Source organism: Anolis carolinensis, chromosome 6 (genome assembly GCF_035594765.1).
Source record: "Anolis carolinensis isolate JA03-04 chromosome 6, rAnoCar3.1.pri, whole genome shotgun sequence".
Taxonomy (NCBI): domain Eukaryota; kingdom Metazoa; phylum Chordata; class Lepidosauria; order Squamata; family Dactyloidae; genus Anolis; species Anolis carolinensis.
This window is the reverse complement of record NC_085846.1, coordinates 72,497,751-72,519,608: the sequence shown is the minus strand read 5'-3', so window position 1 is coordinate 72,519,608 and position 21,858 is coordinate 72,497,751. Positions and strand designations below refer to the sequence as shown.

Here is a 21,858-nt window from a genome sequence, read left to right as displayed (position 1 = left end):
ATAATAATAATACAGTAGAGTCTTACTTATCCAACAGAAACGTACTGGCAGAACGTTGGATAAGCGAAAATGTCGGATAATAAGGAGGGATTAAGGAAAAGCTTATTAAGCGTCAAATTAAGCACCAAAATCACCATATTTTACAACAAATCAACAGAAAAGGCAATTCAATACAAGGTAACGTTATGTAGTAATTACTGCATTTATGAATTTAACACCAAAACATTGCACTATATTGAAAACATTGACTAAAATAACATTGGCTACCAACAAATTAACTACAAATAAAGATAGAATTGCATAAAATGAACTTACAGACAACAAATTAAATCCATAAAAAGTTCAATCCTTGCTGCCTAGAGAAACAGCTGTGGATCGGGGCGGGGGGCAAACTGCATTGGATAATCCAGAATGTTGGATAACTGAATGTTGGATAAGTGAGATTCTACTGTAATAATAATGGTTGTATGTATCATTAGTAATAGTATTATTAATATTTTTCCCAGAGCAGCAATAACGGTCAAAATCTGAGGAATCAATGGACAAGGGGAATCACAGCAGATGTGAAATATCCTTATAACCATGCCTAGAAGATAACTTACATCTAAGCCACTACATTATAGCAACTCTGGTAGTACAATTTTTGTGTAAATATTAGAGATGTGCATGAACATTTTTCCTTCATTTCCTCATGCTATTGTTTCATGATCCTTGGCCAATCGGAGGTGATCCTTGGCCAATCGGAGGCCAAGGAATCACTGAAGTGGGCTGGGCAGGGAGGGCAGGGAGTGTATATGAGTGGAGGACTGCACCCAAAAGAGCCATTGCTGCCGCTGCTGGATGCTAGGGCTGGTTGGGTTGCACTGCTGCTGTGTTGTTGCTGTGTCACTTGGGCTTGCCTTGGCTTCGCTTGCCTTTTTTGTGCCTTGCCTCTGGTGAGGGCACTTCTGGGACTATTGGGAGATTTAGGGGTTTGGGAGGATTTGGACTGGCTGCTGCTTGCCTCATTTTAATTTTTTTTCCTTTCCTTGTTGGTTTCCTTTCCCTTCTCAGTTTTTCTCACCGGCTCAATTGCCTGCCTGCTGCCTCTGCCTTCGTCCTCCATTTCGTTTGGTGTTTTATTCTACATTTTTGAAAGCAAATACATTTTTGGGGTTTATAATACCCAACCTTTGAGTGCACTGTGCTCTGCTTCACCTTGTTGGGGCACAATGATTTCTGCCTGGCTGCCTGCAGAGAGCTTGCTTTTCCCTTATTTTAAAAATTCTATAACTTAATAATTTAAAAATAAACAATATCAGGAAAGGGGCTGTGGGGGTTCTTTATTCTTAGTTTTATACCCCCCTCTTCCTCCCTCCCCTCTCCCTCCTATTGGTTATTTATTTGTTTTAAAATAAATAAATTTAAAGGGAAATACTTCTTGTTGGGTTTTCTTGTTCGTTTATCTCACTGCTGCTCTTTCACTAGAAATCAGGGGAAGATGCAAATGTTTTAAAAGTTGGTGGGCAAAAAGGGGTCAATATCCCCTCCGTGTGTGGCGATTTTCACCCCTCTAGCTCTAAATCTGAGCAGGGAGGTGAGCCTCTGAAGCCCTCCCATTGCAGCCAATGGCATGAAAAGTTTCAGTTTTTTTCGTTAGTGAGATGAAAATTCTATCCGTATAGGGGCCTCATTTTCGTTAGCAGAAACAAATATGAAAATAAGACAAAATGAATGAATCAATACAAAATGAACAGGAATTCCGTACAAATGCACAATACTAGTAAATAGTATTTTTGTGTAAATATGGTCCTCTGTGCTGTCCTGCATCAGTTCTCTGATGTGAAAGACAAGCACAATTTTTGTTAACCCATTAGCAACAATTGCATCTTTCCCATAGCATTCCTAGGGCTCAGCTAATGGCTCAGGGGTGGCATCATTCCAGAGACCATCACTTTGAGTAGCACTGCTTTACATACACTTCCAGTATTGGCCTCACATGTGAGGGGGAGGGGGCAAAACAAGGGACATTAGGGAAAACCATAGGTTAATTAGAGATCATCTGCTTTTGTAAGCAGAAAATTGCAGATTAATCCTTTTTAGTGAAAGAGATCAGGTAACCTGCATGGAACTGGAACAGGAGCCATTTAGACCTTCAGTTGTTGTAGAACTGCATCTCTCATTCTTGCCACTGGTTATGTTTGTTAGGTTTTTCACCCAAGACAAGCCTGGGAAAGTAGTAAGAGGTGCCACTTGGCCTCAGCTGGACCCTCACCAGGTTGATTCCTTTTCTTCTTCCAAGTTCATCACTGTGTAAATAGATTCCAGGTCAATAGAGTGATCCACATTTAACCCAACTCTTTGTGTCTGATCTCTTTATTCCATTGTAGGATGTCATTGAATTATTATGTATTCTGAAGTGTGTCCTCTAGAGTGCCAAGAAAGACCAGAAAGTACAAGCAGTCCCTGAGTTACAAACATCTGACTTACAAAAAATTCATAGTTACAAACAGGGGTGAGACAACAGTAAGTGAGAGGAAATATCTGCTAACAGATGTCACTACATCTGCCTCTCTCTGACTGAAAAAACTGAATTCTCATTTTAAAAAGGGGGGATTTTGTAAGTAAACCAAATTATGCAGAGTTTTGGTTTAAATGCTTTCACCATTTGAAATAAATTATGTTCACAAAGAGCATGTGCTTCAATTACTAAGGCACAGATTTCCTACTGAGATTTCTATCACCCTGTAATTCTTCTTCTGTGTTATGCCTTTTGGGAGCTGAATGCGCCCCTCTCTCTCTCTCTCTCTCTCTCTCTCTCTCTCTCTCTCTCGATAGATAGATATAGATGCATTACTATGAAAGTCAAAGCCTGGTGGATCCAATGGACTACTTGATGCTCACACAAATAGTGACTGCCTCCATTCATTATGATGCCCAGAAATGATCATGAGTTTAATGAACTCCCTCAGTTAACAAAGCCTCTGACAAAGAAGCTCTTTTTAACAATGTCATCTCTGCCTAGATGTAATGTTTTAGCAACACTAGTATTGGGGCGATGAAAGAGGACTGGAGAAAGACTTTCAATATTGGGTTGGAGTTGTGCGTCTGGAGTAAATAGTGAAATAAAGCTTGACTTCTAACGTGAAAGTTGCTGTCAAAGAAGAAAAGTACAGGAATAAACTACTTCATTAATTAAGGCAAACCTGTACTCTCAAGAATGAGTATAAAATGTAATGTACTCTGTGCATGGATAGAGCTAATGGATTGACAAAATTACCAACTAATGATGTGCATGGGATGAATATTAGAAAAAATGTTGACCGTCATTTATTAACATTAAAAAACCAAATGTGCAGTACTTAGAAAAGTCACTTTTTAGAGGACAATTTGGCTACTGGTCATATTACTTGAAAAAGTCTACAAGCTGTAGTGTGAAAAAGTATTTTTCCCACTTCTGCTAATATATAAAAACTGCATACCAGTCTACTTGCTTACTGATCTCCTAACTAAACTATCAAGCACTTTAATTCAAACTTGAAAGGCTTGTTTTCATAGGGCATTGTGGGAGCTATTGTGCTCTTCATCTGTACTTCTTGTCAACACAGAGAACACCCAGCAACTGCTTTGATTGATCTGTGCTTTTACAATGGATGCTCTAATCTCTAGGTTTCACTGTCTCTGTAGCTCAAATGCTTTCTCATTTCAATCAATTTAAAGCACTTTGTCCCCTCCTCCAGCTGAGAATATTACTCTTGGTTAACTCAATGGCATTCAAACATAACTTGCAACATTTTTAAGGCATGTTTATTTCAGTTATGCTTCTGTTCACTGATATATTTAGACTACAGTCATTTACCTGGAAACGAGTTTCACCCAATGGAGCTTATTTTTGTACAAAGAGAGAGACTGACTGACTTGCAGTATGTTCTAGTCTGAGGACAGGCAATTTGTGGCACTACACATGTTGTCAAACCACAACTACTTGCAATTCTGCCATACCTCAATTGCCGAAGGTGAAGGCTGTCAAAAGTGGCAGGCCAATTGTAATGAGATCCAAAGGGTCCCAATGTTTCCCCAGCCCCATAGGTCTGGGAAAGTGTCTACAAAATGTTAATAAATCATCAACTTGCATATGCAAATAAAACCAAAATTGAATTCTGCTAGAGAAAATATTGACTAATATATATGCATTTCCAAAAGGTCAAAAGCTATTTAAAATCCTGGAATTGATTCTAATTGGCTTTCAATTGAACTGAAGATGAAAGAAAAGCAAAATAGCACCCAATCCTTAAATGAAAGTAGATTTCTTGTGACAGTAAACACAACATATAGGACTTGCCATCAAGACTGACTTAAGTCTCATCAACTTCAATGACTCTCCTCAAAGCATGACTCAATGTGCATCTACACTGTAGAATTAATACTGTTTGACACTACTTTAACTGCCATGTCTCAATGCTATGGAATCCTGGGAGCTGTAGTTTTGAAAGGCACTAACTACAGAATTTGCAAAACTACAGCTCCCATGATTCCATAGCATTGAGTCATGGCAGTTAAGATTGTGTCGAACTGCACTAATTCTACAGTGTGGACGTGCCCTCAGTGTGGATCTAATATAATGGCTTTAATTACCATTGAAATTAAGTATTTTTTAGTGCTGGTTGTTCTATCACTGTTATCAGTGTTTGTGGCATTCCACAGAGCAACACAACAAAATAAATAAATGACCACATATGAAGAGATGTATTTAAATACATTTGGGGATGCTGTAGGGATAATAAAGGCAAAAACAAAATAGTAAGTCATTGAACAGAGGAAAGAAGGAAAAGGGAGAATGAACCCATGATAAAAGCATCCTCTTGCAGCAAACCATGATGTTAAGTATTTCATGTTCTTTTGAAATAAAATCTTCAACATAATTAAGAAGATAAAGAGGGGATCAAAGAGCAATGCATACCCACTCATTTCTTTTATATTTTCTACAATTATGATATAGCTACCGGGTGTTTCCATTCCATGTGAGAAGTCACCATTTACAACTTCATTTAATAAATATTTTCTATTGAATCATTTTAAGACATGGTTAGTTCTCCAAGCCATTAAATAACACTGATGTTTTATCTATTAAAAGTCATTTCATAACTTATGACACCAAAACAAAGAAATAAGCCTTATTTTATAGAAAGATATGGGCATCTTTTGCCAATTTCTTTTTTCTACCTTTTCCACTGGCTTTTGATTTACACAAGATATATTATTTTTATTCAAAATATCATTCTGAAAGAGCAGTTTCTCCTTCTTACATGTAAATAAACTGACATGAAAATAAAACAATAAATATTGCAAATATCAAAATGCATGCATTTAAGAGAGGGAATCATATGCAGAAATAACAGCAGACTCACATATATTTTATCTCCTGTCAGCACCTGACATACTATCTACATTTCCTGCAATTTCATACTTTGCATTTTAAAAATCACACAAGGAAGATATCACAAGTTATTTTCTGCATTTTCCAGAATTCATCAGAAGCCGACCCTTGTCATATCTGAAACATTAAAAGCATGACTTACTGAACTGTCTTTCACCAGAAGGGCACAGCACTGGATCCCTGCCATAAGCATCTTATGAGGATTCCATGCAACAGAGTTGGCCCTGGAAGAAAACAGAATTCTTCTTTTACAAGAATTCTATAATATTTTCTACCCATATAATAATTCAAAGCAAACATGGGACAATTTTGTTAATGTAAGCTATAGTCCAGGTTAAAATACAATGGATGCTACAGCCTAAAATATCTGGAGATTCATCACTCTCAATCTAAAATATTTTTCAGTTTCTTTCCAAACTTGCTATTTTTTTTAAAAAAAAGACTTTAATAGGAATGGGAAGCATTCATAGGAGACAATCTAGCTAAAGCAAAATGCCACTGGCATAAATGAATGTAAAAGTTGGTGTTCTCACTGAAACTTCAAAAGTGCTTACTATTGGTTTTAAATTATTATACTTTACAAATTAAATTTTGCATACCTGTGGATGCCATGTAGAAGCCTACAATGTTTCCTGGATAGCAATGCCGAGCCTCCCCATGATGCCTGTAGAAATGTTTATGAAAAGTTAGAAACACAAAACACAAAACAAAAAACAAAGGAAGATATACCATTTGGACTCCTCAAACGTAATTTTAGATTTGTTGTTGTGTGCTTCCAAGCTATTCCAGGCTTAGTGGCACCCTAAGATGAACAAGATCTGTTCAGGAATTGATTACCATATTCTCCTCTGAGGATGAGAAAGTGTGGCTTGCACAATAGGTTTCCATGTTCAAGCAGGGATTCAAACTAGAAGGACAGTAGGGAAGGGTGCCATTCTTAAGAAAGGAATCTTAGATCCTCACATTCCTACCAGATTTCAGGTCACATTCCCTAAATTGGGCCAGAAGTCACTCCTGAACATTAGGATGGCATTCAGGGATTTCCAGCACTTAACACCAGTTAACCCGATTTTACCTCGCATTAGCACAAGTTGGGGAATGCTTCAGAGCTTCCCTGAAACTCTGGAGGAGCACCACACTTCGAGATTGGTGCGAACAGTTGGCCCGGTTCTAGGTGGAACTGATCCCACTATTCACACAGCACAAGCTACCATCCCCTTTTCTCTGCACTTCACAACACAGGGAAAAGGGGAAAGCGCTGACCATTGTCTGCCTCTTCCTTTCCCTCCTACTTTCTCCAAGACACTTTCTCTTTGCTGACATCAGCAAAGGAGCTCTATGATGGTTAGAAGTCTCTGGAGCTCTGTGGCTGCTGCCACAATGACAAGTAGAGGTGTGGATTCCATTTTCAAAACGGGATCCAGGAATTCCAGCTGTTTTGGAAACCAAATCTCTGGAAACAGAGGGTCCTTCCAGACAGGCCCTATATCCCAGATCTGAGATTTTCTGCATTAAACTGGATTTTGACTATACAGGGTGTTTGAAAAAGAACTCCCTATTCACCATTGAAATTCAATGGTGAATAGGGAAATTAAATGGTGAATAGGGAATTCTTTTTCAAACACCCTGTATTTCTCCTCACTATTAATGTTACCCCATTTCTTCTTAGATTTTCATTTCCTGAGTAAAATACTTTGTAATTACCCATTTTAGCTCACTCACCCTTCATATTGCAATACTTGTATGTTCCATTTTTACTATTTCTAGCTTCCCCTGATTCATGCTTCTCATATTCAATGTTCCTATAATATGGGTTGTGCAGCTTCAGACTTGACTTTCACCTCTGAGCACATCAACAGCTGAACATCTTTTTTCTTGAGTCTAGTTGTGTCATTATCCAAAGCACTATTCATAGTTGTCATTTGCTCCAGCTCAGTAGCTTGCTGGGTGCCATCCAATCTGAGAATTTTATCTTCTGGCATTCTCTTTTGCTTCATTTTGGATTGTTTCATCACATGGTTTTCATGGGAAAGTGTAATCAAATGCAGATTTTCCATTCCTCTTCCGGTGCAGTATTAACAAGTGCTATGTATGGTGATACTGCTTTTGTCTCCGAGAAATCCTTCACTCATTGTCAACACACACACACACACACACACACACACACACAAACACGTCCATTGCTGCCCAGCAGCTGTTTAACACATGAAAAATCATTTTTGACATGGAAAACCCTACCAGCAACACTGCTACCAGTAGCAAAGTCTCCTGCCTCAGAGGAGCACACAATACCACCACCACCACCAAATGGTAGTGCCATGGGGAAATACATCTAAGTTGGTGCATTCAAGTCTACACTATTAGTATGCTACATTGACAGTTTGCTTCATGTGGGCTCACGTCATAAATAACAGCCTATATTTAGTGATCTGAATCTGTCCCAAGCCATTACAAATTTAGCACATTTTATATATAGCTTTTTCTCAGGAGACTTAAAAAGAACAGAATGATAAATTACAGCAGAGGTGCCCTTGCAGAATTGAGCATGCATTCATCCATCTGGGATCAACATATAGCTGCAAGGCATTTTCCACATACTTAGGTGCACAAAAGAGATTACCTGGGCCAGTTTTCTAAAGAAATTGTGAATGATGCCTTCTTTTTCACTAGCAATCAGATAACATCTCAATGACAGCTACATTAGTAGCCAGCATCAAGAAACAAAATACTAAGGAAGCAATTTAATTTTGGAGTTTTCCAAATCATTTAGTTGGAAGAAACAGAAGGTCTTTCAAAAGAATGATAGTCAAGCACTCAACTGAAAATAAATTCTGAAATGAGGAGTTCACAGGGATGTGGAGATTCACATATTATCTCCAATAAACCGCCTACAAAAAAGGCAGAAAAATAGCAAAGCCTATCAAAGAGAATCAAAGCAAGCATACAAAATGATCACTTCATGTTAATCCTCCTTAGATTTTTTTAAAATAGTTTTACTGAAAACTTACAAGAATAGTATTCAGATAGCTGGATAATTATTCAGACATTGGCTTGACATAAATATACATAAATATACATTTATGTAAGTCATATGCAAGGAGTCACTTTAGGACGTTAAATTGTTGAACAAACAGAGTTATGTCAAATCTCCATAGAAAAACAAAAGATTTCTGAAGAATACTGCCATTGGCATGACAAAAAACAAGGAATAATTCTAGATATTCAATGTGAATGAATGAATACTAATTACTAATACCATAAATCCCTAAATACTGAACTAAGATGAATGGTTCAACCAGTGAGGCAGACATTCAGTTTCTGACATTATCACAATGTTTTAGAAGTTTTAAGACCACATGGACTGTTTTCACATTAATCCCTCACATGAATCTTACCAACCATCTAATTACTAGGCTTGAGCAAAAACGTCGTATACCGTCATAAGTCAGATCAATTTCGTTATTTTCCTACTTATGACACAATATCCGACAAGCATGAGCGATCCACACCAAGAATTAAGAAATTGAACCTTAAGATGCCTTCATGTATTTTTTATTAAAAATTCACAGGTTAACTAAGTCCCAGTAAGAGGTGAAGCCAAACTTGTTGGCATGCCTCTCAGCCAATCAGGGCTGACAGAGGATGGAGAGGGAGGCGGAGCGGCTGCCATTTTGGCTTTAAATTTCAGAGAGCGCCAGAGCGGGCTCCATTCGAGCTCTGGAAGGGATCGAGGGAAGAGGGCAGCAATAGCTCAAGGGAGGCAGGCAGTCCAAGACAGCAGAGTAGAAAGAGAGAGAGAGAGAGAGAGAGAGAGAGAGATCAAAGAAGGAAGGGAGTGAGACAGAGTTTAGCCTTATAACAAGAAAGCAAGTTGCAACCCTTTTGGAGTCTAATATTCTAGCTATTACCTTGACTGCCTCTGATGCACTGGGCCCCAGGCCCAGTGCATCTCTTGCAAAGCTAAAGTCCACTGAGTGACTGATTGGGAAATAATTTGAAATTAATTTGGATTTAGCCTTAGGACAAGCAAGCTGCAACCCTCTTGGAGTCTAATATTCTAGCTATTACCTTGACTGTCTCTCAAGCACTAGGCCCCAGGCACTGGACACCACAGGGGCCACTCTTGCAGAGCCAAAGTCCACTGACTGACTGGAAATAATTTGAAATTAATTTGGGTTTTGCCTTAGAACAAGTAAGCAAGCTGCAACCCTTTAATCCATATTTGGAGCCTAATATTATATTAGCTGGCTGCACACCGACTGATACACCTGGCCTTCTGGGAAATACATTATCTTGAGTCTAACAAGCAAGACCATATTTGGAAACTGAGTCTACTATTATAGCATTAATAGCTGCCACCAGCTGGCTGCCACACAGCTGCATTTTTGGGCCAACAGTTACTGCCTGCTGTTATTGCCTTTTCTGTCAGAGAAGAACACAAACACAAGTTGTCTGATCAAAGTTGTTTGAAGATATACAATATGAAGCTTTCCAGAGAAAGTGGGTTGGGTCATACATCCTCTGGGTCTGTCCGTGATTCCTAAGGGGGAAAGAAAGGGAGGAGAGAACCCTGCAAGTAGCAACATACAACTGTGGGTGGTGGAGGTAGTGATGCTAGTACCAGTAGAACTGCTGTGATTCAACCCTCTCAGTCCCAGTTGCCAATTCCCATTTCTGTGGTGGAAGCAGAGCTGGATTTGAATTTGGAGCTAACACAGGAGGAGGATAATGTCTTTGAATCTGAAGGGGGGACTCATAGAACTTCTTCCCCTTCCCGGTTCTCCCTCTGAGGCTGCTGCACTCTCCACTCCCCTCGCCCCACAACAATGCCCATGTCCGTGTCCACATCCACTGTTGTGATGGAAAGGCTGAAGTCATATGCGTGGGATCATTTCCAGGTCCGTTCTGAGTTTGCCACGCAAGCAGTCTGCAATCATTGCAGTGGGAAAGTCAGCAGGGGAAAGGACTTGAGGCTTCTAGCTACCACAGGGTTGAGGATGCACATGAAGAGGCATCACCCAACAGTTAGATTGGAGGGAGAAACTGCCAACATCAGCAGCAGCCGCCAGAGTACTCCCACATCCCCTTCTGCAATAGGGGGGAAGAAGACGCTGACCACTCAGGAATTTTGGAGCATGCCCACCAGGGGCAAGATCAGACTGAGGGAAAAGTCAGACTTACTACACAACACCGTTAATGATTCTCTTAAGGGCCCTGAAGAACAACAGAACCCCAACAATCCCCATCACATATGTCACCTGATTGAATGCTGTCACAAGATCACAGGTTACGTCCACTAAAGCAGCAAAAGTGTCAAACAGCTGTGGGACAGGCAGACTGTGGAGGGGCTTCAGCAACACATGCTGCTGCAAGATGTTTCCACCTGCTGGGACTTGACATTTCAGATGCTCCAACACATGGTGGAGCAGCAGAAGGCAGTCCACAGTGTCTCCCTGTCAATAGCAGTGGTAACCAAGCTGGTCCCAAACAAAAAGGAGTAGGACACCATCTCCCAGCTGATCTATGTTCTAAAGGCCTTTAAAAATGCTACCAATACCATTTCTGTTCTGAGAGCCCTTCTCAGACAGGTGGTCTTCTTGTCTTAGGGCTCAGGAAACACTTGGATAGACTAGGGGCAAGCAGACACTTGACTCCCTGGCTGGGCCACTGACATCCCAGATGCCTGAGGTGGATACGAAGTTAACATTTGCTGTCTGGAAATGCCTGGAGCTGTTGTTAAGCAGCAAGCTCCACATGTTGGCAGTTATCTGCAATCCATGCATAAAGGACATTGTTCGCCCTAAAGATGTTGCTATATGGAAGGCACAGTTTGTTACCCTGATGAGGGATGTATACACTCTCAGGGTGGGAGATGTTGTCCCTGGCACACCAGGAGGTTGCACCATAGCAGCTATGCCAGTCAACCCCAGCACAAACAATGGTGCTAACAGCTTGGAGGTGCCATCAGCATCAGTGGCTGCAACAGCAGCAGCATTGAGAAGATTTCATTGACGAGACCATTGCCATGCTAGTTGGATCATAGTCAACCCAAGCACGCAGGGCAGACTTGACAGAGAGTTCAGTTAATCGTTACTTAGAGAAGCTGGTAGAGGCTCTGGCCTGCAATCTATTGGCCTACTGGTCTACCCAGAGCCAGGTGTGGCCGGATCTGTTGACCATTGCTCGGAAGTTTCTTAACTGTCCAACTAACAGCATGCAGAGTGAGAGGGTTTTCTGCCTGGGTGGAGATGTCACCCCTCACTGGAGTTTGTTGGACCCCCTCTCAGTGGAACAGCTAGTCTTCCTGAAGGCCAACCTCCCTGCCCTGGGGTTCCCTGAGCTGGACCACAACATCTAAACCTTACAATCTTTTTACAAACAACAATTTTTATGAGCTTCCCCAATAGCAACGTGGTCCTCCCCAGTGTCATGCAGCTGCGATAGCTGTTGCAAGCAACCTCTCTGAATGTTTTGCACCACAATCTTTACCAAAAGCAATTTCTATGAGCAGCCTCATGGCAGTGTGGCACATGCCAGAATCACACTGCCAGGACAGCTCCTTCAGGATTTCAACTGACTACCTCACCCTCGCTCCCTTTCCCTACCTCTCATTTTTGTCAATTTTTAAAAGAGTTCCACCATTGTGAGAGCCTTGACTGGAAAAAACATCACAACTCTGCAGGATTTCCACAAAATTATCACCTCTCCCCCATACTTGCACTTTAGTTTCTGGGTCCTTGTGGGAATCCCATAGAGGATTTGCTGATCTTCCTTTGCAGCACCACTGCTGTCTCCAGCTGCCACTGTCCCACACTTTGGGTCTGGATCTCCCCGTCCTCTTTCTCCCCAAGGTCTGCTTGCACCATACACAGCAGTGAGGGGGAAGCAAAGCACATCCATCAAAAACTTTCAGTTTCCCTTGAAACTCAGGATGGCTAAACACAGATCCAGTCCAAGGTAATTTTCAAGGATAGGCAAACAGAAATTTTGCCCCCCCCCCCCAAACCAATCACTGAACTACATGGTTGGCAGAAGCTGGGGCTAACAGCGGGAGCTCATCCAGCTCCCCAAATTCGAACAGCCAATGAATTATTGGGTTGCTGACCTGAAGGTGGTGGTGTCGGTGGCAGCGGGCAAGGCTGTGGCAGCCTCCTGGAGAGCGCGCACGCCCGGGTGCACGCCAGCACGCAGGGCGGTGGGCGCTCTCTCCAGCTACTTTAACCAGCAGAAGGAAGCTTCCTGCCTATTCAAATGCATGGCCACAAGGAAGCAGGTGGGCCCTTCTTCCACCACCTCCTGTCCACCCCTTTTTATATCAATGTGTTTCTCTGAAGAAAAGGAAGCCTTCCTTTGCCTGCTTCCTCCATTCAGATGCAGGTTCGCCCACATCTATACAGGCAGTCCCTGTGTTAGGAACAAGAGAAGTCCTGGAGGTTTGTTCTCAACTGGATTTGTATGAAAGTCGGAACAGGGACAGTGTGTGACTCCAGCCAAATGCGCTCTCTATGTATGTATGTATGTATGTATGTATGTATCTATCTATCTATCTATAGGTAAAGGTATTCCCCTGACGTTAAGTCCAGTTGTGTCCGACTCTGGGGGTTGGTACTTATCTCAATTTCTAAGCCAAAGAGCCAGCGTTGTCACTTCTAAGGTCATGTGGCCGTTACTTTCCTGCCAGAGCAGTACCTATTGATCTACTCACATTTGCATGTTTTCAAACTGCTAGGTTGGCAGAAGCTGGGGCTAACAGCGGGTGCTCACTCTGCTCCCCAGATCTGAATCTGCAACCTTTTGGTCAGCAAGTTTAACAGCTCAGTGATTTAACCCACTGCGCCACTGGGAGCTCCCTATATATATACATACACACACACACACATATATATATATATATATATATATATATATATACACACACACACCCATATTCCTCCTCCAGGACCGTCAGCTCAGATCAAGGAAACCCCAGGCATACAGACCCAACTTGGCCAACTTTGAATACAGGCAGGGTTTGGGGGTGACTGACTGTGGACTCCGGAAGTTATAGTTCATCCGTATTCAGAAAGCACTGAACCCATCTGATGACGGATCTGGACCAAACTTGGCACACAGACCCAACTTGGCCAACTGTGAACACTTGGGGAGGGGGTTGGGGATGCTTAAGCTATGATTCTGGGAGCTGTAGTTCACCCACATCCTTATGCATTTTCTAATGGGAGCATTCATAAAAAAGACTGACTTTTCCTAATAGTGTTTGTTGGAAATTACAAACTTGATGTTACTTGGGCCCCTTCCACACAGCTGAAAAAAATCCCACATTATCTGCTTTGAACTGGAATATATGGCAGTGTGGACTCAGATAACTCAGTTCAGAGCAGACATTGGGGTATTTCTGCCTTGATATTCTGGGTTATATGGCTGTGAGGAAGGACCCTGGATTATCTGAGTCCACACTGCCATATAACCCAATTCAAAGCAGCTATTGTGGGTTTTTCTACCTTGTCTGGAAAGCGCTCTAGAAAGTAGCCTCCTCAGTCCTCCTTGGAAGGCACTCACTGCAAGTGGAGGTGCTCGGGGAGGCGGTGGTGGAGGGAGATGCCGTTGCTGAGGTAGACATTGATCTGGTGGCAGGCCACTCTCTCCTCCTGCCACCGCAGCTCCTCTTCGCTCCTCCTCTGAAGATGCTCCCACCGCTCCTTCTGCTGCGGTGGGTGGGAGCAGAGAAGCCCTGGGTGTGGATTCAATGCCGGAGGAAGGAGGTGAGCAACAGAAAGAAAGGAAAGAAGGTGAGACCCTGGGCGACTCTTGCAAGCAGCGGCCAGCCTCCTTCTCCAGCGGCAGCAGCAGCAGTTTCCCCCTTTCCCCAGCCCTGGCTCCGCGGGCGCGTGCTCACTCATGCCAGCAGCAGCCCTGGGCCATGTTTGTCAGGACTTACTCGAGAGACAGAGGGAAAAATAGAGCCAAAAAAGAAAGAAAGATGGAGAAAGAAAGAAAGAAACAGAGAGCGTGAGAGGAGACTTTGGCATGGGTAAGCAAAAGGCTGGGGGGGGGACCCTTTCTTTCCCGCCTTGACAGCTCCCCCCTTTGACGTGTGCTCACGGCAGGCGCTTCACTGGCCCCCCTGTTGAACCAGCCCTGGATACAGCAGAACAGATGCAAATGGCAACTGACTTGAGGAGTGAATCAATCTCTTAAAGAAGGCTAAAGTAGAATTTCCATGTTGGGATAACCAACCTTGCTGGCACCATAGCTGGCTGCCAGTGCCAGCCTTAGCAGTGTGGCAGACAGCTGGTAGGCTACAACATTCCACTCCTTCCCCCTGAAAGCCATCCACAAGACGTTTGCTCCCTGCTTTTTTTGGGGGGGGGGGGGTATCATGTGCATCCAGAAAATTAAGACCCATTCCTGGGCACAATATTCTTGGCCTTTTCATTGTTTTCCAGATCAGAGTCATCTGGCTTGATCCTGATAAACCCATTGAAGGGAGATGTGCCTCAGGGTACCCTGATTTAACTCCTTTTTCTCACATAGTGAGTTCAGGTAATCCAACACACTGCCCAATGTGCATACTAATAGCTCATGGAGATTCACAGGTTCAGGAGGTTCTTGGCTAATATCTGAAAGCATAACCCATTGACTTGGCATGATCTCCAGGATGGCCTGCACAGGGGAAATGTGCAGTTCTTGTTTGATGTTGGGTGTCAAGCAGTCTATTTCAATTTGGTCTTCATTAGACATAAAGTACCTTCTACAAGAGCTCTCTTGGCTATTGCTGCAGCCTGGTGAGTGATGTATTTCACATCTGCAAGCTGTCACTAGAAAAGGCTTGGGTGCAAGGCGATGCTCAGGACTCCTGTCATAATCTCCTGTCATATTAGAAGAAGCTGGTCCTCTTTCGCCAATGGGGTCAGGCTGTCACTGCAGAGCTCACACTTGTTGGTGCTTCTGCAAACAAGTATCTGGTGGACCTTCATATTTATTGAGCATTCTAATAGCCTTCAAAGCACTGTACCAGTCCATATACATGGCATAGCAAAGCCCCAGTTAAGACCACTGAATGTCATTATGGAAAGGAATCATTTGGGAAATTTCAGCAGGATTTCTACAAATTCAATTGTACTATCAACAATTTGGAACAATCCAAATTCACTTTTTTGACCCAACTGTGCAACACACAAGCAACTTTTAAGCATCCCACTTTATTGAAAACCCACTGATCACTTTACACAGTTACATGCTTCCAACTTCAGGAGAATATCCTGAATCAATGTACCACAAAGCAGACAAAAAAAACCCCAGAAAATGTCAAAATATCACAAGTTATCACATACAATCTGGCAAGATGGCACTACCTGGAGGAATCCTCCACCTTACGTGACTGTGGAGCAGAACAAACAACTCCTCATATGTATGCTTGCCCACAATGCCCTGCCTCATGCACGGAGGAGTTGTTCAAAGCTACAGACAATGCAATTGTTGTTGCCCACTTTTGGTCTAAAACTATTTAGCTGTTTGTGATTCCTTAATTTTATCGCTTTTAAACTTATTTATTATGCAATGCTTTTGACACGAAATAAATAAATCACATACAGCCCACAGCTGAGACCACTCAAATGCATCATCAATTGCTTAAAACCAGTTTTGGAGAATAATACACCTCTCTCAGAAGCACAACTTTACTAGTCATACAATACAGAATTTACAAGTCATGGTTCCAGAACAAGGAAATTATGAAGGAAAATGGGAAAGAAAAAGAGCTGAGATGATTTATATTGAGAAAGTCAAAACCTATTAGTAAAAGTATGAACAAAGATTATGATTTAATATACTAATACACGAGTCCTCAAAATTGCACATATAACAAAAAGAATCTCTTCAGAGAACGTTTGTTCTAAGGAACTAACTTTTGGTATGCAGATTTATTGCTTTCAGGTATCAGTACTAACTGGCTACTGTAGAGATCCCAAGGACCTATATCATCTCACACACTTAGACGATTTAAGGTGAGGGTCACAATTTGCATCTTTCTGGAACCCATTGCATTTTATTATACCCCCATAACTCTATAAATATATGCTTAATAATCTGAGCCTTTAATATCACTGTGTAATGCATCTAAAGAAATGAACTGATATTCATGAAAGTTCACGCTAAAAATAAATCAAATAGTTTAAAAAGTGCTAATACATTTCAGTTTCTCCTCCTTTGCCCCTTTTCCTTTTTAAGCTGTAAGAGACTAACACAGCTACTTCTTTGTTAAATTCTTAATCTGTCTGCATAAAGAAAAAAGTGAGATGAAACTGGCTACAGCCCTGGACTTTGGTTTAAAAAAATCCAAGACTTCATAAAAATAAATGTGTTGTAAACTCCTTGAAGTGGGAGCAGAAAAAAAAGTAGTCCTTGTCATACTGTTCTATATCTCACAGCATCCCTGACTATTAGCTTATCTGGAAGTCATAAGACTTGGATTCTAATAACAATTGGAAACAAAGAAGTTCCTCACCCTGCTTTAGAGGAAGGTGCCATACAGATGTAACAAATAAATGAAAAATAACTGAATACAATTTATTTTCCAGAGCCCCATTCATTAAATTTGTGAAATTAGCTACACATTTTGAAAGAACTAGTTTGTGAAAATAGTTCTTTAGCTAAAAATACAAATACAAGCAAAACAAAGAACCAATGGTATTAAAACAAACTTACATCAACATGCAGCCAAAGGCCATATCTTTCACAGATGTCGGCTATTTCATCCAAAGGATCAAATGCTCCCAAAACTGTGGTGCCAGCTGTAGCGCTGACAAAAAATGGTGCTGAACCCTGTGGAATGAGCCAAAACAAAAGAGAGATTGTTTGTACAGTTCAAATTCTCCAGTAAGCGTAACACTAAAAACAATAAGGTCTGGGAATCTAGGACAAGACTAACAGTGGCTACATTTTACATCCACAATGGAAAACTACACAGGATATTGTAGACCAAACATTTTGGAAAAACCTGGGTTACTTAAGTACAATATTATAAAATACTGAATCAATGTTCTTTTGCAATATTATAAAGTCTGGTCTCAAGAACTTAAGACACATGTTGCTCTTTCTCTAAATTTCACTTGGAATTATTTCCTTTATAATAGGACCAATCTAAGGCATCATCATAATAAGTGGCAATTTCCTGCCTTTTAATAGTGTAAGAATATGTAAGAAAGTTGATTCATTCTACCTCATGGCAAAGTCCTCGTTTCACAATAATATCCCTATATTTAAGGGTTGACTATGATTGGATCTTCATAAGAAAAAAAAGTACTCCCATGAGGAATATATTATATACATTACATTAAATGAATAATTACATTTATCATTACTTTATTTTTAAATCAAGTTAGCCACTGCTCTGGATTGGAACTGAGGTCTGCATGCCGGAAGGTTAACCGTCTCCTCCACTATGGCAGCTCCAATATTACTCCTTTCCCAGGGCATATCTACACTGACCACTTAAGGTGGATTGAAGGCATTTCAATATCCAGTGTTTAAATGATGCATGGCACAAACATGTACAGGAACATAAATTAGAGGTCTTAAACCAGGGTAAGCAAAAATGAGGGATATTCCAAAATAGGCCCTGTTATGCGCATTAGTACACATAAGTGTAAACCACATCACATGGCAAAACCACTTAAGGGGCAAGCACTTCAGTGATCCACATATGCGCATGAGGCCCAAATACTCTATGGACTTCAAACCACCAATACTGTGGATCTTGGAACCAGGTTGGATCTGATTTCTCCAGTTCCAGGCCTTCACACATGATCAGATGCATATTTGATTCGATTCTGCCATTGTCGCTTTTGTCCCACATTACTTGGACAGTGTAGAAGTATCCCCAGTTTGCCTTGGGGATATGGGTGATAATCAACAGAACCAAAGTGGGAAACAGAGGAGTTTGGCAAACCAGAGTAATCTGGTTCACATGGAATAGAGTTGGTGGGGCTACAGGAGAAAGATTATAAATCTAGAGGGTTATTTGTTAGTTAGGGCCAGGCAGAAATAGAGATATGTACAAGGACAGATAGGAATGTATTAAAGCTTGGAAGAATCAGATGGAACAGGACCAGTCAAGAACAAATAAATTATTAGTGGAGACAACAGCAGTAAGTGAGAGGGGGAACTTTAGTTTGATGAGAGCTGAGTATTTTTTTTTGGGGGGGGGGGATTCAGGAAAAAGGGTTTTACTGTTGGTAGAACCAGCATCAAACTAGGGTTTAACTTAATTTTACACACACATCTTTGGAGTTTATTTTCTACATCACTACCAGAATTAATTAGGGGGACTGGTCACATATTGATACACAATCCTCAAAATCAAAATATATGCTTGTCCATTTTAAGTGCCAACATTGGACTCAAGAATCGGATTGAAGAGGGGATTTAGGTGTAAAAGGGAAAGGGGTGTGAGTGCTTTGTTTTAATTGACTCTTGAATGCATGCATATTATTTGGCTCTTATCTCAAAGACAAGACATTCTAAGGATTTTTATAGGTCCACTAAAACCCTATTTACCAGATAGAGTTTCCTGTGTGTGTGTGTGTAATATGTGTGTGTATGTATATCTATCTCCCGTACGGAAATAGTTGGACATGTTTGTCAGATGAAGGATGTCTGCATTCAGTTCAAAGTTGTAGAAGTGGGTTTGCACATGCAGCAGTGCATGGAGATGCATGTATAGGATTCGATCGTGCACTCAGCTGCACAGTGTTGCGCAATCAACATAATGGTTGTATGAAACATTCAGTGTGTGATTCCACATAAACATACAAATGCTATGTAACCCTAAGGTAAAATTTGGCCACAAAGTTTAGGAAAGCAGGATGACTTCCTGTATTCATGGGACTAATCTGTCCTTGTTGTGTGCCTTCAAGTTATTTCCAACCTATGGTGTGCCTAAGTTTTCTTGGCAAGATTTGATCAGAAGAGATTTACCATTGTCTTCTGAGGCATGGAGAGTATGATTTGCCTGAGGCCAGCCAGTAGATTTTATGACCAAGTGGGGATACGAATCTGAATCTCCAAAGTCATGGTTATTTAGCCAGTTTCAACCTGGGCCTCATAAATACATTACTACAGGTGCTTTTTTATTCCCTCTAAAATCAGTGTTAATTTAAGTTTATGCTTAGGTTGGTTATAAAGCTACCAACATACCCATTTACAATACTCATGTGTTGTTTTCAAATTCCTGTCATCACAAAATAACTTAATAAATTTTCTCTTCTGAAAAGCCTGAAGCAAAAAGACTAAGCAAAGTAACATTTTCCTCACAAAACAACAGCTGTATGTTTTCACTATACTGCACTATTGATTAAAGTGACTTTCAAATTATGAAGTTAAAATACCAAACAAAAACACATCTTCTGCAACCAGTGGAATAACCTCATAAATCCTCCTAAACTGGATTCTTTCAGTTTTATAAGACCTTAAATAGGTTTTTAGCTGAACTTGGTTGGAGAAAGTGAAGAGCAGAGTAACTTGCTTTAGTTCACAGATTTCTTTTGAGAAAAAGTGGTTTCCTGGGTGAGACTAGTGCCAGAAGAGGAAGCAAACTCAGGTGCTTTTGAAAAAAAAATCTAAAAGGATTAACTGGTAAAGAGCACAATGGGCAGACTAGCATGGGCACATTTCACTGTTATTAGAGGATATTTCCTGGTTGCCAATACATTACAAACCTGAAATCATAGTACTGGTTGTGACCTTTAAGGCCCAGTTTATCTGCCTTTTGTATTCAACCACCACAGCTTGATTTTTAAAAATCCACAAAACAAGCTTTAATTTTGCCATTTTATAAAAAGGACAACATTTTACTAGGCCATTGCACTATAAGGTGATATAATGGGACTTGAACTTCCATGGATTTTGGTATCCACAGGACATCCTGGAGCCAAACCACAGAGGATACCATGGGCGCACTATATTGCAAACTGCAGCAAAACTGTATAGAAATCATGTAACACTGCTCTTAAAAGAACTGCACTGGCTATCAAAAGATTTACAGTGCAAATTTATGGGCCTGATGGTGATATTCAAAGCATTAAGCAACTTTGGATTTCAATACTTCAAGCCATTGTTCTGCTTATATATGCTTGAATGAGGTCTGCTGGAGAAATCATCTCATGTTTCCCATCAGTGAGAGTGCCTTTGCTGCTCTGGCATTCTAGTTGTTGCATGCTCTCCCCTTGGGCACTAAACTATTTGACCAAGGCATTATTCTGGCACCAACCTCAAACATGGATTTTTATTAAAGATAGAGCTGCGGGTGCCTAATTGATTTATTCTAGAGGAGATATTTACATGTTCAAGTTCAAATTCACTTTATTATGGTCAATGACCAGCTCATAAGAAGAGGGACACAGTCCCGCACAACACATCAGGTTTAAAGGTCAGGAAATTTAAAACTTTAAGATTGTAAACTTTAAAACACTTTTAATCGCTTCTCAGCCTTTTGGCTAAGATCAAGTGCAGCGATGTTTACATGGTTTTAAACTCCTTTAATCTTTTAACCTGTTCAGATTTGTAGATCTGTTATTAGCCTGTTTAAACAGACTTGATGTTTTAGATTTTGAATTGTTTAAAAGTGCTTAAACTGGTTTTAATCCTATGCCACTTTGAGATCTCATGATAGACTCAAATAAATCCTCATTGGGGGCAGGGTTTTTTTTTTGGGGGGGGGGGAGGCAGGCTGAATGCATTGATGCCAATGAAGTCTTCTGTGTTGTTTTTTTTTTTTGTTACAAGATAGGGAAGAGGAGGGAGAAAGTCAGGGCAACTATGGCAAGAGATTTATCTACACACAGATAGATAAATCTAGATAAATGGCAGGAGATTTATCTACACATAGTGGCTCTTATTCAGATTGTAGGCATATGTTTTTGAGTAGACAAAAAAGGAAAAAAGATCCCATTATATATATGCTTTCAAGTAGACACCATGAACTGATGTCAATACCATGAATTTCATAGGGGTTTCTTATCCAAGAAATACTCAGAGGAGGTTTTGCCAATTCCTCCCTCAAGTTATATATTAACTATAGTATGGGAGCTGTATTTTAACATTTGAAACTTTAAAGGCTCTAGTTTGGCATAGTTATCAGGCAAAATCTTCTTTTCATACCTATCTTTGATGGTTCTTAGGGATGCCCTCCACATTGGCTCTACTAGTTAACATAAATTGTTTACTACTTCAATCCCAAGTTTATTGTAAATTCCATTGAAAAAGATGGAGTAAGTATACTCCAAATAGTTATTTATGTACTTTAGTGAATGAGAAGTATAATTTACACAGGGGAATCTGTGTGCCCATTGTAGCAAATGTAGAATATTAGATCAATGTTTTAATGCAACCTTGGCCTATCACAGAAGAGGATAATGAAGATAACACAGTGCAATTTCACTCCGATC

General features: G+C 40.7%; 1 protein-coding gene across 2 annotated transcripts in view; it reads right to left on the bottom strand.

Moving 5' to 3' along the window:
* Positions 1–21,858, bottom strand: part of gadl1 (glutamate decarboxylase like 1) — a 155,543-nt gene that overhangs the window by 80,733 nt on the left and 52,952 nt on the right. For both annotated transcript variants that reach the window (XM_062958196.1, XM_062958195.1), the window contains exons 9-11: positions 17,120–17,236; positions 6,016–6,080; positions 5,559–5,640 (exon numbers count right to left, since the gene is read on the bottom strand). In XM_062958196.1, the coding sequence (XP_062814266.1) occupies positions 5,559–5,640; positions 6,016–6,080; positions 17,120–17,236 (264 nt within the window). The remainder of the gene's footprint in view (positions 1–5,558; positions 5,641–6,015; positions 6,081–17,119; positions 17,237–21,858) is intronic.